Source organism: Notolepis coatsorum (assembly GCF_963971535.1).
Source record: "Notolepis coatsorum genome assembly, chromosome: 17".
In the NCBI taxonomy this organism is placed as follows: Eukaryota; Metazoa; Chordata; class Actinopteri; order Aulopiformes; family Paralepididae; genus Notolepis; species Notolepis coatsorum.
The window spans coordinates 40,238,496-40,255,546 of NC_140181.1; the positions used below are offsets into that span (position 1 = coordinate 40,238,496).

Below are 17,051 nucleotides of genomic sequence, written 5' to 3' on the forward strand. Positions count from 1 at the left end.
CTACGGTGTCTTGTGACTGCACTTCGCTGATCTGCGTTCCGGGTAGGAACGGGGTTGACCAGGCCTCATAACACGTCTTCTGGTTTTACTTTGCTACAATGCATTTAGGATACGTTGCGGGTTATGTGTGAGCTGTTTTTGTCACTGGCAGTTAGCTTCTCCGTGCAAACGGGATGTAATGATCTGGTTGTTGTGTGAGTAACACGGCCGTGTACTCACAACTAAGGTAACTAACCTATGAAGCTATGCTTGGTGACAAGTGAGTAAAAGAATGTTCTTTCTCAGACTGTAATGACAATGAACAGTGTGTTCACACATTAACAGGTTTTCCTGTTTTAACTGGCCGTATTGAGGGTAAAATAGGAGGATTGTGTTTTTCCCCCCCGGTTCCCTGGGGACTTTATCACCTCCTATCAGACATGTTGTGCATTAATTGTGTCTTTTGTGTGGTAGGGATACGATGTAACTCTTAGCTTGATTGCTGAGGTTGTGCTAAATCTGCTGGAGAAACTTATTTCCTAAAGGGAAATTGGTTTGGTTGCTGTCATGTGTGCTTAGCAAGGCCTGTGGTCGATACTAATCAAGAATGATGTATTTTCTCATTGTGAAAAAAACGGCGTTCCTCTGTTGAGTGTTTTTGCCATTTTTTGTAGGTGATGATGGGTTGTGTGTGTCATGTGACCTACAACTGGGTTGTACTGGCCACAGAAGCACATGTGTATGTTGGACCGGGGTTCTTAGAGCCCTCTCTATTCTGTGTTTTTCCTTAGTAAAAATCAGATAGCAGGTTAGCTCATGCGCTGTGTGGAGCTGTGAAACACTTCATAGAGCTGACTATGACTGTGTCATATTCTCTTTTTGTCGTTACGTCGTATCATGGGTGTGGGGTCGTAAAGGGGTGAACTGGTAACCTTTCCTCTCCCCATTGTTCTGTCGGTCAGGGGTACACCCCCTGTCCTTCAAGGTTCCCGTCACGTGGCGGTTCGGCACGTTACGGGGGGGGGGGGGGGGGGGGGGGGAGGGAGTTCCTGGTCCCACGGCCTGGTATATTGGGCGTGTGCACCGCAGGAATTCCCCCGCCATAGAGTACGTCACCGTGCGCGTCTCTGTTGGTAGGACTTCCGTGTGCTGTTCAGGTCCATGTGATGGATCTGTTTTCAGGGGGGGTGGTCAGGGCTCCTCCTCACCAAGCGCCTATTCAGGCCTTCTGTGAGTTCGGACTCCTTCTTCCATGTGAGGAAGCCTCCATCAGAGTACAGAGCCTTCCTCCTCAGATTGTCAAAGTGAGTGGACCCTCTAGAAGGGTCCTTTTCTATTGTATGTATATTCGATTCAATTCGTTTATTGAGTGTGTATGGGTTCAGTGCCTCTTCCCCGGAGGCCCTAAAACCAGTTTTTTACATGGCTCAGGGTGCAATATATTCTTTTCAATCTGTACAGCTCGCGTGGGAAGTCTCTCTGGGGATCCCCGTCTCTTTCCTATGGGAGGGTGGTGGGATGTAAAAATGTGAACATTTTTTACCCCGGCTGTGTAGACTGGGATACATACTGTTGATGCTTCCTTCTTTCTATTCCAGAAGTGTTGGAGTTAGGGAGTGTCACACCCCTCTTGTCGTTCCCCTGGGCGCCTTGGGGATTCAATGACAGGTCTAAATAGCCTGTTCATTGATGGGGGTGTGTCCCGACGCACGTATAGTGCTAGCTCGCTGTAAACAGGCGATTGACTGGCACGCCTTGGTTGCTTGTGGTTGAAACAGCGTTTTTATAAAGCAACTGAGATGGGGGTTTTTCCTCTTCCGACGACCACATCCCATGACCTGGGTGGGTTGTCGACGGATTCTCGTTCATGTCTGGGGGATGATGACGGGATGGATCTGAACATATGTAGTGGGGTCTCACGCCCTTGGGGTGGGCCACCAGGCGCGGTTCGTCCGAACGTCTGGGTGGCGCCTTCTTTTCATGTTAAGATCAACACGCATATCTGCCCTTCTCCTGGAGTAGGCATGTCGGCGTGGTTAGGGCACGGGACTGGTTCTGGTCACGCTGGTCCAGATCAGTTGAACCCGTTGTCCGCCGGGGATGCAGATCTGCTGTTCTGGTACCCTGAGGGACTTGGGCTTTTTTCAGGGGGAAAAATGCCAGGTCGGTCTGGGTGTCACAGGGTTAAGCGCTATGGAGACCCTGGTTGGGTATGTTTTTACTCAGCACTGTCGTCATGGCTTACAGCCATGCCATTCTGTACGCGCTCGATCTCGTCGGATCTCGGCCGCTACACAGGTTGGTCCTGGTTAGTACTTGGTTGGGAGACCGCCGGGGAATACCAGGTACGGTGTGCTTAGGGGCTGGTTCTCCATTATTTTTCGCTCCTCTCTCACGCATGGCGAAGAGGGGCCTGTGGGGGTGGTTTTTTGACCTCCTCTGGTGACCCTGTGCTTCCCGTACCGCCAGGCCCGGTCCGAAGTGATGTTTGCGACCCGTAGGCCTGGGTTAACCCTTTTTGGAAACTGAAACACTTGTACTGCGGTATAGCCGGTGTATACCCGCAGGTGTGTTTTGGAGTTTTTTCTTGAGGGGTTATAGGAACAACCACCGCATTGGGTAACACCGAGGTGGTTGATTCCCTGGTGTGTTGGAGCAGTGTCAACTCCCGGGTTCACCGTTTGAGGGTGCCCCTGCACGTTCATGACGTCTGCCAATCGTGTCAGCCTTCTCTGCCTCGACCCCTCTGGGTGGGGGTTTTTAAATGGAGGCTTGGTCATGCAACACCGCCAGCTTACGCTCCTTCCGCCGGGGCGGCTGTGTTCAGCTGTCCCCTCTGGCGCCTGTCTCGTCCGCAGTCTCCAGGCTAGGGTTAACAGCCTGTTGCCTGGTTTTTCCCCGGTGCGCTGCCTGCTTCCGTTGGTTAACCTTTTTTGTGTGCTTACGGCCATGCTGACTGTCTGTTCTGCAGGGTTAGTGTGCCAGGCGGTGTACTGTTGGGGGGACGGGGCCCGCTCGGTTTACGGCCATACCGACCTGAACACGCCCGATCTCGTCCGATCTCGGAAGCTAAGCAGGTTCTGGCCTGGTTAGTACTTGGGATACCGCCTGGGATTACCAGGTGCAGTAACTGGGGGGCCTTTGTCCGAATACGCTGGCGATGTGGGGGGCGGGGCACTACGTGCCCACCTGGTGGGGTCTTGATGCTGGCATCATGGACTTCTCCGGGCCCCCATTCCAGGGAGTCCAGTCCTTTTGGTGGGTCTGGGTCTTCCTTCGCGCTCCGCTGCTACGGCCTTGCCACGGGGTTGGGTTTGCCCTTGACCCCGTGATTCTGGGGGCAGTAACGAGGTTGTTCCTCCGTTCGTTCCCGGGTGGCATGCGGGTTGTGCGTGTGTGTAGTCGTGGGGTCAAGCCACGGTCTGCTCACCCTGTGCGTTAAGTTGCTTGAGTGCCTCTTCGCACGGTCGGGTCCGTCGCCTTCCCTTGAAGCCTCTAATAGGGGGGATACCCTCCATTAGGGGGGGTCGGGGGGGCTCGGCCCTCCCTGTTCTGATGGTTTTGGGGGGCTGTCAGCGGGGTGTATTTGTCAGCCAGCGGCTCCGCTTGGCCTCCCTTTGTGCAGTAGTGATGCCAAGCAGAGCCCCTAATGAAACAGAACGTTAGGTTATGACTATAACCAAGTTCTGTTAATTAGGGGTGACGCTTGGCATCAGACGGCCGCTGCAGCCCTTGACCTCACCTTGTGGTGAAAGCTTGGGAAGGAGGAGAGCAGGTGACCACACACCTGCTTATGAAGGTAAGCTGATGAGGGGTGTGGTCAGACTAATACTGGTATTAGAGCAGGGCTGTACGTTAACTTTTTTTGCACATAGCACTGGTGCTACAGAGGTTGATAGTTTTGTAGCACAGGCCAAAATCTTGTAGCACAAGTATAAAACATGTTATATTTGTAACAGTCACAAATGTGCCTATTGTATTTGTGTTATTTAGTTGCAGTGCCATGTTTGGCTGTCATTTAGTATATCGCCATGTGTTATTATTACTATAATAGTAATACTCTCATATGCTATTTTCAATTAATATCATAAACAACATAAGGAATATTAGCATAATTTTGAGTGGACTGAAGGAATGAGTCAGCGTTAATAGTTTTAAATGCAAATAATTTATTGAAACATAGAAGTGGGGTCGGTTGGGACACACACACACAATGGGGGACCCTGATGTAAACAAGACAAACGTCTTTCTCTGGTCTGCATCCCCTTAACAATTGTGTGTATTGAGCCGTACTGTACTGTACCCATTCTGCAATCTGTTAAATAAAGTTTACATTAATTCATTCACACACACTGTTTCAACTCACCACCCCTGCATCATATTGTAGTCTAGTCTGTCTTCAAACTTCCACTCCTCTCGAAATTTTTTATATTTGAATATCAACATTATCTGTCCATCCTCAGTTTACTATAATATACTCCTGTCCTGAGTCCTGACTAGTGACTTCATCGTCTTTCCAAACGCACGCACGCACACACACACACACACAGGGAAGGGGAGAGAGTGCCCCCCCATTTCCCTTTCCACACTGTGGCTCTGCCTGTGATCAGGATTAGCTTGTTAGCTTGCTAACGTTGTAGTGATTGTAATGGTACATAAACGTTAATTTCGGGCGATGTGCGCATAAAGGAATGGCGACGGTGCAAAGCATGTAGATGCATTTGACCCGTTGCGAGAAAAAAAAAACACCACGGACTTATTTCGGGACGTGTAGGCGCACTGCTGTGTTACAGCAGTGCGCACCAACACGCTGCTCTGCTTGCAAGCACGGATAGGGCGGATATGACTCGTCGAGTTGTCACGGAGTTTTTTCAAAATAAGAGTATCATATGCACCTGAATGTTGCTAGCTGTCGAGCCTAGTTATTATAGCTGGAGCTGCGCGTGGGCAGAAATGAGACCCGCTACAGGATTTTCAAAATAAGAGTATCTATATGAACCGAATCCCTATCGCACCAGTGCTAGTGAAGTAAATCCATTCATCGCACAGACCGCTGTTGCTGTAGCACGTGCGATATATATCTCGCACTGTACAGGCCTGTATTAGAGGTACATTTGTGGTTTATTCAGTACGCGTGCACGTACGCGAGATAGTGCAGTAGTGATGCCAAGCGTCACCCCTAATTAACAGAACTTGGTTATAGTCATAACCTAACGTTCTCAGTGTGATTCATGTGTTGTTCCATGTGTATGTATTGTTTGCTTCATGTTCTACATGCCTCTGTACTACCTGCATGCTTCAACTAATATTTGCTTAATGCTGATTAATGTTGTCCTGCTGCTCCCTTCATGTGCTTCTATACTACATGCTTCAACTACTGTATATTAGCTTAACACTGCTTAATGTTGTCACGTCATTGTAGCTGTATTAACATTAAGGTTAACATTCTCTAATGTAACATTTCATCAGTGTTTTGTCATTAGTTGCACCCTATTTAAATAATTGTGTAGTAAAGGGTTAACCTTCTGTAGTGTGGCAGTGAAAGGGTTAATAAATATTGGGGCTGAGGGGATTCATACAGACTCACGTGAGGGAAACAAAATCAAAAGAACACCTGGGCTTCATCTGTCAATATTATTGTGCTCCACTTCAGACATGCGAGAAAGACATGAAAACCTTCACATAAACAACTAGAATGGAAGTCAGAGAGACGCAACACCTGCGCTACGGCAGACGTTATCCTGTAAACCCGCCTTTCAGTTATGAATATTACACAATAATATTATATAATACCAAGTCGACGGAGGAGGCTCATTATGATGTTGTATATGTTTGAGTAGACCTGGCGTCAGTCTTGCTCGTGTCTCTCCCTGGAGTTTCCCCAGTTGGAAATCCTGTCATTTATCACCTTGATCCTTAGTACTATACACACACACACACACACACACACACACACACACCAATGGCTAAAACTTTGACCTTGATCTGTGCCTTCGATCTTTGATCAATTCGAGAAAGAATCAATAACGCAGGTCCTCGACATGCCGTCAAACCATCCGTCGAGTCTGACGCAAATCGGATTAAAACTTAGTATGTTATCACAGTCACAGACACAGACACACAAACTCATACTTGAGTGGTTACAATCCCTTGTTGCAACATCACATCATTATCTTTACACCTTACAGGACTTTAAGAGATATACACAGTGGTCTCTTTAGGCTCAGTGCACCTTTCAGCTGCCTAACTGACATCCAAACCTTTAGCTACTTTAACTGAAGGAGGCCAGGCGGCCTCCACGGACACTATTGATCTCCATGACAACACAGTGTGTTTGACCTCATCCAAGGCCACAGCAGAGCAGTAACAGTGTAGTTTAACAGTGAAGTTACTCACCATTTTTGTCTGCCCGGTGGAATATCTGAAACAAGAAAGAAATAAACATTTAGTAAGTTATATTGTAATACGATTGTAATAAGAACTACATCCTCTCAGCCTTGGCAGTAATGGACGACTTCCCAGGCAGCTTCCATAATGTCAAATCCACTAAACATGTAGTGTGAATAATACACCAGATCTAATAAACATTTCCTGGTGTTCTTCTCTCTTTTTTTTGCAAATAGGAGGGCATTTAAGAGATTCTGTGATTTCCGTAGGCATTTCAACAGCCCAGAGAGATGACATGTTCTCAGAAAAAGAAGTGTTGATATTTATGTTTGCCAAGAAGAAGCTCTGGGGACAGGGTTGGTGGCCATCCTTGTTTTCACCCCTATGGTGTTTCTGGGACGAGGGAGTCGTGATACTCATTCTGCTTTTGGATCTTTGTGAAATATCACGGAACAATTGTGCAAACAGTTGGACAGTTGTCTTGTGTCCTAATTTGGGACATGGCCTTCGAAATGATGATGATGATGATGATCATCAGCAGCAGCAGCAGCAGCAGCATCATCATCATCATCATCATCATCATCATCATCATCATCATCATCATCATCTCCCTGAACGTCAGCAAAACAAAGGAGATGATTGTGGACTTCAGGAGGTCGGGGGTCAAGGACTACAGCCCCCTCAGCATCGACGGGGCACCGGTTGAGAGAGTCAACAGCTTTAAGTACCTCGGAGCCTACATATCCGAGGACTTGACATGGACCACACACATTGACAGTGTTGTGAAGAAGGCACGACAACGCCTCTACTTCCTCAGGCGCCTAAGGAAGTTCCAAGTCAGTCAGAAGATCCTTAAGAACTTCTACTCATGTACAATAGAGAGCATCTTGACCGGCAACATCACCTCCTGGTTTGGGAATAGCACTGCACAAGACCGAAGCAGACTACAAAGAGTGACACGTTCAGCCGAACGCACAATTGGAGGGGGGCTCCCCACCCTCCAGAACATTTACAACAAGCGTTGCAAGGGCAAGGCTAAGAGAATCATTAAAGACTCCAGTCACCCGAACAACTGCCTCTTTGAACTGCTGCGGTCAGGCAAGCGATACCGGAGTCTCAAGGCGAGCACAGAAAGACTCAGAAAAAGCTTCTATCCCCAGGCCATCAGGCTGCTAAACGAACAATGAACACTACACAACAACAACCACCAAACGCACATAGCACACACATCCACACGCACACACTCACTTTAAACAAACACACTGTAGCACCCACTCCACACACTTTATAGCACACACCCACTTTAAACAAACACACTGTAGCACCCACTCCCCACACTTTATATTTATTGATGAAGGATTGCACTACAACTCGTACACCTTACTGTAAATTGTACCTCATCCCATTTCTGCTTTGCACTATATAGTACTGTACATTAGTACACTGCATAGTATTGTATATTATATGGTAACTCAGAACATTGTACATATGTCTATACCGAACACTGTGACCTCATTTTCTTCTTCTAAATTACATGCTATACTATGTTATTTGATACTATCTTGTCTAGCACAGTCTCTGGAGCGTAACAGTAAGAAGCATTTTGTATGAAAGTATTCTGTACTTCTGTATGACAACTATTAAAGAAACTTGAAATCATCATTGTCATTGTCATTGTCATCAATGTCAATATAATCATTCTCAATTATATTCATCAATTACCCTGAAGAAGATCTGTTGACCAAAACGTTGGTTTAAAGTATTCCTACATAAAGTAGCAAGAATACCAGTGTGCTCCAGTATTCCTTCCAAATTCAACATTAATGTCCTACTCTGTGAGAACTTGGAGAAAATGAAGGTGTGCAAACTGTGGGGATGAATATAATCATTCTCAACATTCTCAATCACCACCACTGTCATCATCATCATCATCATCATCATCATCATCATCATCATCATCATCATCATCATCATTGCCGTCATATAACACCAAAGTACTGAGCACACAGAGGTGCAAAGTGTGGAGAGAGGGTTGTTGAGTGACACCTCATCTAATTCCACCACCATGTCCACTAAAACAGGGGTTCCCAAAGTGGGGGTTGCGAGCCGCCACGGGGGCGGGGGGGTCGCCAGATGATAAAAATGTAAAATAAAAAAAAAGATAAGAAAAATGTATGCAGTCAGGCCACTGAACTTAGAAGCAGGCCAGGCCAGTGTTTCTAGTTGCAGCAGCGCAATAGTTAGATAACCTAGGTGGGGAACAACCAGGAGATGACTGCAACTCACACAAGTTGGAGAACTATCTCTCTCTCTCTCTCTTGCTCTCACACACACACAAATGGAGCTGCATGTGATTGGTGGAGGCGGGACCCTTACAAAAAACTGTTGTTGCTAATCATTGACACATGCTAGCCTGTAATAATCCTCCCCAGAAAAATCTACTTTGCATTTGATATATTGCAAATATATGCCATCACACACACTGGCATTTAAAGGGTTAGAATTATAAAATGAATATGTGGTGTTATGATCAGGGCTGAAGTTGAATAAAAGATTGTATTTTTTTCAATCTAACATTACAAAAAAACTGAAAATCCATCCAAATCAGTGTTGTTGCTAATCATACATATGCTAGCCTGTTTTTTAACAATAATTTGTGATGCCATCACAAACACTGGCATTTAAAGGGTACAAATAAAAAGATTCCTGCACCAGAATGCAGGAAATGAAGTGTCCTGATGGTTAAAAAGTGGCCTGACTAGGGCTATATTTTGCACTATATTTCCTGGCCTGAATGATTTCCCCAGTCCGGCCCTGGTTAAAAAGCCTCCAATGCTTATTAGTGTGTGTGCGTTTGAACGTTTGCATGTTTCAACCATACATTTCCATTTATAAAAAATAATTAACATTTACATTTTTTTTTACCTCCTATAATAGTGGGGGTCGCGGCTCTCTGACACCGTTATTTGGGGGTCGCGGCCTGAAAAGTTTGGGAACCCCTGCACTAAAACACCATGTGTGCATCCGATCAGCTGACTGACTCACTCACTCCCTGTATCATCACACTGGAGCTGTGGCCTCTGATCCGTAGAGCTGTCCCCTCTCAAGCCCACTGGGGTGTGAGGGCCTCGACATGCTCCTCTAGCATTCCATTTAAAACAACATTGTACCTTTCATAGAAGCGAGATTTACTGAACACAGAGCTTTGTGAGCTTCACAAAGTGATCTTAGGAAACCAACTGCAGTGATACTGCATGGTTGTATACAGACACATTTAAATGGGATTTGTGTGGAGTAACAAAGGATTGTATTTAAGTTATCTGGGAAGACAATGAACAATGAACAAATTATAGCTTCCTTTATTGATGCCATCCTCCTTGTCCATTTTCACAGTGAAGAAATCAATATCACAATAATCAATAAGGACCTTTTCTCTATACCGATATACACATCATGATATCTGTTCACGTGTGTGAAATCACAAGTGTTATGTAATCCAGTTGACGTTGATCTCACTGAACTGTAAATGACATACAACAAGAAACTGCAGATGATGTTCCCTTACAAATATTTTAGATCAAATGTGAGAAATAATTGTTATTATCAAGTGCTTGTTATTGTCAATTCAGACAACAGAATATCTTGATACTGTGTTTTCAACTAAATATGATCCCATTGAAAGACGATAAATGATCACATTGAATTATGGCCCAGCGTTGGTACCATGCACTTATAGCATTTTACAGAGCAGGGCACAACATTTAGATTTATGATCATGCACATAATCTGCAAACGTATTCATGTATTTGAGTTATTGAGAGTATTGTCCTCTATGTGATGTCATCCCACGGACACCTATTCCACAGATCAGTGAAATGTTGTTTGAAAAGTGAATGAAAAGTTGTTTTGAATAATCAGTATGGTGAGGATGAACATGGAGTTTTAGGAATTTACATAAACAAAGAATTAAAACCAAATACCTAATGAACTAATAGACCATAGGAAACATATTAAGATATCTAAATTGACCATAGGAAACATGTTAGATACCTTTTTATAATGCAGGACCTGCTCAGAGGTCTTTAATTGGCATTGGCAATTATCCTCAACACACACACACACACCGGAACACACACGCATGCATTGTCTGTAGGATCGCTGATGCGATTCGTCTCTGCGATTAACCCATCCCGTCGTCCTTCCCCCCCAAGGGCAGCCGGGAGCAGACAGGCGTCAACGTGAGCCGCGCCAGGGGACCAATCCAAGTGCTCCTGTCCGTCTTCGTCAAGGACGCCACAGCGTTAGCGATCTGTTGTTGTGCATGTTTTTCCATTGGGTTTATCTTATCGGGGGGAAACCCTTGCGAGCACGGGGAGAACATGCAAACTCCACACAGAAAGGCCTGGGAGATACCCCACCTGGATACCTGGCATCATGGAAACCTGGTCCCCAAGCGGGAATCGAACCCTGGACCTTCTTGCTGTGAGGCGACAGTGTTAACCACTACACCACCTAATAGACCATATAAACACCATAAGATACCTAATATACCATACAGTAGGAAACATCTTAACATACCTAGACCATAGAAACATCCACTGTTTCACTGAGGTTCAGCAGAGCCACATTGAATTTGAAATAACTCTCAGAGGAATGAAACCATCCACCTGCACCCTGGATCCCATTCCAACTGCCCTGCTCAAGTCATACATCCCCAGCATCAGCCCAATCACCACCTAGACCAGACCTGGGCATTGTACGGCCCGCGAAAGATTACATGATAAGAAAAAAAAGAAAGAAAATTATAATATTTAATTTTTTTTTACATTTTTTCTTTTCATGTCAACGTTCACACGCACAAAATACGCTTACCTAGGATTTTACTTGATTCAACAACAAAGCAGTTGGGGCAATGGCAAGCCGAAAACTGTCGAAAGTGTGGGTTTTTTTCACAACTGAGGTAGGTAGATTAAAAAAAAATTATTTGCAATTCATTTCAAGGCAACTAGGCAGCAACAATCTCGAACACATGAAAACCCTGAAAGAAGTCAAACCATCAGATGATCACCGGCACAGGTACTCATCCATGTTAGGAGCACTGCATGATGAATTTTCAAGGCGTTTTCAAGATTTCAAAAAGGTTGAGGATGAAATGCAGCTGGTTTCCTCTCCCTTTACCTGCAGTGTTGATCGTGCACCCACTGATGTTCAGCTTGAACTCATTGACCTGCAGTCTGATTCACTACTGAAAGAGCACTTTAAGTCAGCATCACTGCTAGAGTTCTACTCTGCTCTCAAGGAGGAGAACTTTCCAAACATGAGGAGACATGCTCAGAAGATGTTGGTTCTCTTTGGATCCACCTACATATGTGAACAGACATTCTCAGTCATGACGTTTACCAAGTCCAGGTACAGATCCTCTCTCACTGATGAACATCTGGCAGCTGTGCTTCGCATCTCCACCTCAGACATGCAACCTGACTTTGATGGACTTGTTAAAGCTCAACAGAGACTGGATTTATCACACTGAATGAAAAAAAAAGAACTGAAGAACACTAAAATGTGGAAATATAACAAGTGAAATGGGACACTTGAACTTTTTTCTTTTCTTTTTTTTGCACAGTTCTGAAAACATTAAATGTTTAATATAGGCATGTAAAGTAAAAAAGGCTACAAAACTGGGACACTTTTCTTTACACAGTTCAGTGACATGTAGTGATGCACCGATGTGAAAATTGTGGCCGATACCGATAACTAGGGATGCCCCCCGGACCCCGGTTTTAAACGGGAACCGGTACTATATTAGAAAATACCGGAGTATTTATAAGCTCCGACGTCCTCGGTACTGCTATCGATACTCTAGAGAAATTATTATTATTATTATTATTATTTAAAAGTTGCGAACGATCTCTCCTCTCTCTGTCTCTGCACGAGAAGCAGCGAGTCATTATTACACACACTCCTCGCGAGTCGCGCTACACATACATACGGGTACTCCTTAATGAAAGCGCTGTCAATAGTATGCAGCTGCAGCACGTCAGACAGCAGCGCTTACAAGCCCCGCACATACAAGCCCCGCACACCTGATGTGCTGCAGCTGGAAGCATCTCAGCGCTGTCTCCGTGCCGACACGCGCTGCACACAGACACAGACAGCTCTGCATGGACTGAGTCGTGATGGCGGATAGAGCGAAGCGTTCACAAGTGCAACAAAACATTTGCCAGTAAGGGTGGCAATACGAGCAATCTATCAAAACATTTGTTTGCAAAACACTATATTAGTGTGCAGAAATGCGCCGTATTCGACTGCCTTGCGCGCAGTGGTTCATCTGCATCCACGTCCACTGCAGCCGGTAAGCCAAGATACGGAGTTTCCTAGGCTAATAACGAATTATTACAAATAGGCTAATAAACAAAATAATTGTTTAGCTACAAATACTACAATCTAAAAACTTTTTATAGATCGTCAAGCTGAGGTCAGCCACCAATGTGTCCCAGGCCAGTGAGCCCACCACACATCCTCCCTCTACCTCCACCACCCAAAGTCCTTTCTCCCTAGCAGCTAGAGGAAAGATGACAGAGGATAGGGTGAACGAGTGTCACAGGGCTGTGACAAAGTTTGTTGTCAAAGGCCTGCACCCGTTCTCTACAGTGGAGTCCAAGGACTTTAGGTAACAACTAATCATTCAGTGTATATCGTTTTTTTTGTATACATAGTTGTCTAACTTGTCTGTTGTTGTTATAAGTTATTATTGAAGCAGCTATTCCCACCACTCCACACACATTTACAATAATTCAATCATTTCTAATCTTTACTGTAGGGAGATGACCAATGCTCTCAACTGCAAATATAAAAATCATAAAAAAATTATCAAAAAGAACCGATAAGAGTATCGATAAAGTACCGAACCGTTAAGCAGTATCGATAGGAGTAGTAGTATCGATAAAATCCTAACGATACCCATCCCTACCGATAACCATATTAATATTGCTGTTCTGGCCGATACCGATATTTACCGATGTCGATATCTCTGTATAGAAAACACTTTTTTATGATAATCAAATAAAGAGCTATTTTCCAAAACGCTGAATTCTTTTACTTTTGTAACTTATTTTCAGAAATGACTGATATTTTGAAAATATTTAAGGCCAAAACATGTATAAAAAAAAATTATATCGGCCCTATCTTGATATCGGACCGATACCTAAAAAAATTGCCATATCGGCCGATATTATATCGGCGGCCGATATATCGTGCATCACTAGTGACATGTCTTGTTTATTTTGGCTATAAGATGATGTGATGTCTTTAGAAAGCTAAGAAAATCCTTGTTTCAATAGTATAATAACTCAAAATAATAACTTTATTTGTATAGCACATTTTCATACATGCCCTTTGTTATTAATGTTTCACATTTTGTTTATCATTTTGGAAATAAATTCTATTTGAATAAATTATATTTTTGAAAGCTAACCTCACCTTTTAATTGCCAAATAATAACATACACTCTTACCAGGGGTCAAAACAATGCCATTTACTGCTTTTTATATAGAAATAAAATGTATATTATGCATAATTGAGTTTGGAATTTTGGCCCGGCCCTCCAACATATTTTCAGTTGCTCATTCGGCCCCCCGGGAAAAATAATTGCCCACCCGTGACCTAGACTGTTAACCTCTCCCTTCAAACTGGCCTTATCCCATCTGCCCTCAAAGTTGCCATCATCCGCCCCCTCCCCCTCAAGAAGCCCACCCTGGACCCGGAGGTTCTTGCCAACAACAGGCCAATTTCAAACCTTGCCTTCTTGGCCAAGGTATTGGAAAAGGTAGTTGCCTCCCAGCTCCAGGACCACCTTATAAAATAACACCCTGTTAGAAAAGTTCCAGTCAGGCTTTCGCTCAGCCCATAGCATGGAAACAGCTCTGCTCAGGTTGACAAATTACCTGCTAATGACCGCTGACGCAGGATCACCATCACTCCTCATCCTCCTCGACCTGACAGCAGCATTTTACACTGTGGACCACACCATCCTCCTGAAGCGCCTACACTACACTGTTGGACTGTCAGACCATGCATTGCAGTGGTTCCAGTCCTACCTCTTAGGCAGGACTGAATATGTCTCACTGGGAGGATACAAGTCCAGGCTACTCCCTGTCACCTGTGGTGTTCCACAGGGGTCGGTTCTTGGTCCCATCCTCTTCATCACCTATGCTCCCCCACGGCCGTGTCATCGGCAGACATGGAATGTCCTTCCACTGTCATGCCGATGACACACAACTCTACATAAAAAACTGCCCCAAACCCCTCTGCAGCTCTGCCATGCCTCACCACCTGTCTTGAGGAGATAAAGGCATGGATGAACAGCAACTTCCTCCAAATAAACAGCAAAAGAACCGAGGCACTTCTCATTGGCACTCATTGACAGTCTTCACCCATATCCCATCTCACCTTTGATGGCCAGATCATCCCCCTCTCCCCCTCAGTCACAAATCGGGGATTCGGTTTGACCCCCACCTGACCTTCAACATTCACATAAAACACCTCTGCAAGACCTCATTCTATCACCTAAGAAATATCTACAAACTCCGTCCCACTTTAACCCTGTCAGATGCAGATGCAGAGAAGCTTGTCCATGCCTTTGTCTCCTCAAGACTGGACTACTGTAACGGACTCTTCATCAGGATTCCTGGCAAGAGCATCCAAAAGCTGCAATACATCCAAAACAGCGCTGCCAGGATCCTGATGAGAGTCCGTAAATATGAGCACATAACCCCACCCCTCCACTCACTAAATTGGCACCCCGTCTCATCCCGGATCAACTACAAAGTCCTGCTGCTCACCCATATAAGAACCAGTTTCTCAGGAACCTAGCATGTCTTTTTTTTACCATGCATATCTTGTGTCTTATCTATTTTATTTTTTCTACTTTCTTTTTTCGATGCCTATTTTATTCTATTTTATTATTGTATTTTTAACAATCAATGCGGGCATGACCACCCGCATTTCACTGTATGCCCTGACAAATAAACCTCTTGATTCTTGATTCTTGCACAAGCATCCGACATAAGAGGCCTCAGAGGAAACCTACTGGGAATCAGTCCATAAAATCAAGAAAACAGCGTGGCAGATTCACTGTCCTTTAGGTCTATTGTCCCATTGTGCTGTAGGTGAAAAAATACGGGTAAAGGATGGAGTTGTGTATGATGTTGATGCTTGATATACGTTCAGGTCTGTATTGATTGATTGATTGATTGAAAACTTTATTAACAGATTGCAGAATGGGTACAGTACAGTACAGCTCAATACATACAATTGTTAAGGGGATGCAGACCAGAGAAAGACTTTCATCTTGTTTACATCAGGGTCCCCCATTTTCAATTCATCGTAACATATATGACATACATGACATACAGATAGACAGTACTGCTACATCTATACATTTATGACATACCAGATTTGCAATTACAGTACTGTTTGTGATACAAAAAGAGTCCAGAAAAAAAAAAGAGTATATACATTTGACGTAGAAACTGTACATTGGATTGGGTAGGTGGGGGTGGGGGGGACTGTACATTGGAGGTGGTTGGGTAGGAGTGGGGGGGGGGGGGGGGGGGGGTTGGGTAGGAGGGGTGGGTGGGGGACACTGTACAACTGTACAAACAAAACTGTACATTGGATTATTGACAAGACCATACTTGGTAATTTACTGTACATTGGAGGGGGTTGTGTTCGGACATTTACAGGAGCCAGTTTCGAGTTGCAGTCTCCCTTAGGTGTTTTTTGAGAGTGTACTCATTCACCAACATGTTGTAGATAGATCGATTGAGTGATTGATGTTTTCTAACTAACATAACTAATGTCAAAAATCTATGTGATGTAACCAGGGATAAATGAACAAAGGGAAGAATGCCAACAACAAATGAGGTGGAAGAAAGTGAAATATATATTGTGCAATTAATTAATATTTACAGTGTATACAATAACATAATGAGAAAGAAAACACAACAGCCACGTGCTGCAATGTAACAGAGACCAGATTCAGATTCAGAGTTTTATGTCTAGTCATGTGGCACCTTTTTATGATGATGATGATGATGATGATGATGATGATGATGATGTGATGATGATGATGATGATGATGACAATAGACATCAATATATATTATAGATGAATTAACTGATGATTGTTGATTTTTTATTCAGTGGTTTTTATGGCTTGACTGAATCTGTCTCCTCTATTCACTTCACACCGCATAGCGAACTTACCCTTTACGTGTGACAATAAAATGTCTCTTCGCAGATCAGTCGAGCATTAATCTAATTGATGTGAGTGCTAGCACCGCCTACCAATATATCCTCAAAGCCACATTGGAATGTTGACACACAACTGTAACTAGAGGTCTTGTCACAAGTCATCGACTGAATAAAATATATTATATATAATTTACAACAATGTTGAATACGGTTTAAAATAACTTAAGAAGATTCAAAATAATGAAAGATACACAACAAGAGATCAATCAATTAAAACAAGTATGTAAAACAGTTAATAACATACAACATACAAATATATATTAACTCATTCGCGCCAGCTATTATCCTGTAGTCAATGGGCCACGCTAAAAGATAGGCATTTTCAATGTTTGCAGAGCTATATCTATATTCTATATTATAGCTATGGAGACA

At 44.1% G+C, this 17,051-nt stretch overlaps 1 protein-coding gene across 1 annotated transcript in view; it reads right to left on the reverse strand.

Annotated features, from left to right (window-relative positions):
• LOC311243851 (N-terminal EF-hand calcium-binding protein 1-like) overlaps positions 1 to 17,051 on the reverse strand; it is a gene marked incomplete at both ends in the record, with an annotated part of 96,258 nt that overhangs the window by 66,757 nt on the left and 12,450 nt on the right. The window contains one exon of the mRNA XM_084333223.1: positions 6,376 to 6,400. Coding sequence (XP_084189349.1) covers positions 6,376 to 6,400 — 25 coding nt within the window. The remainder of the gene's footprint in view (positions 1 to 6,375; positions 6,401 to 17,051) is intronic.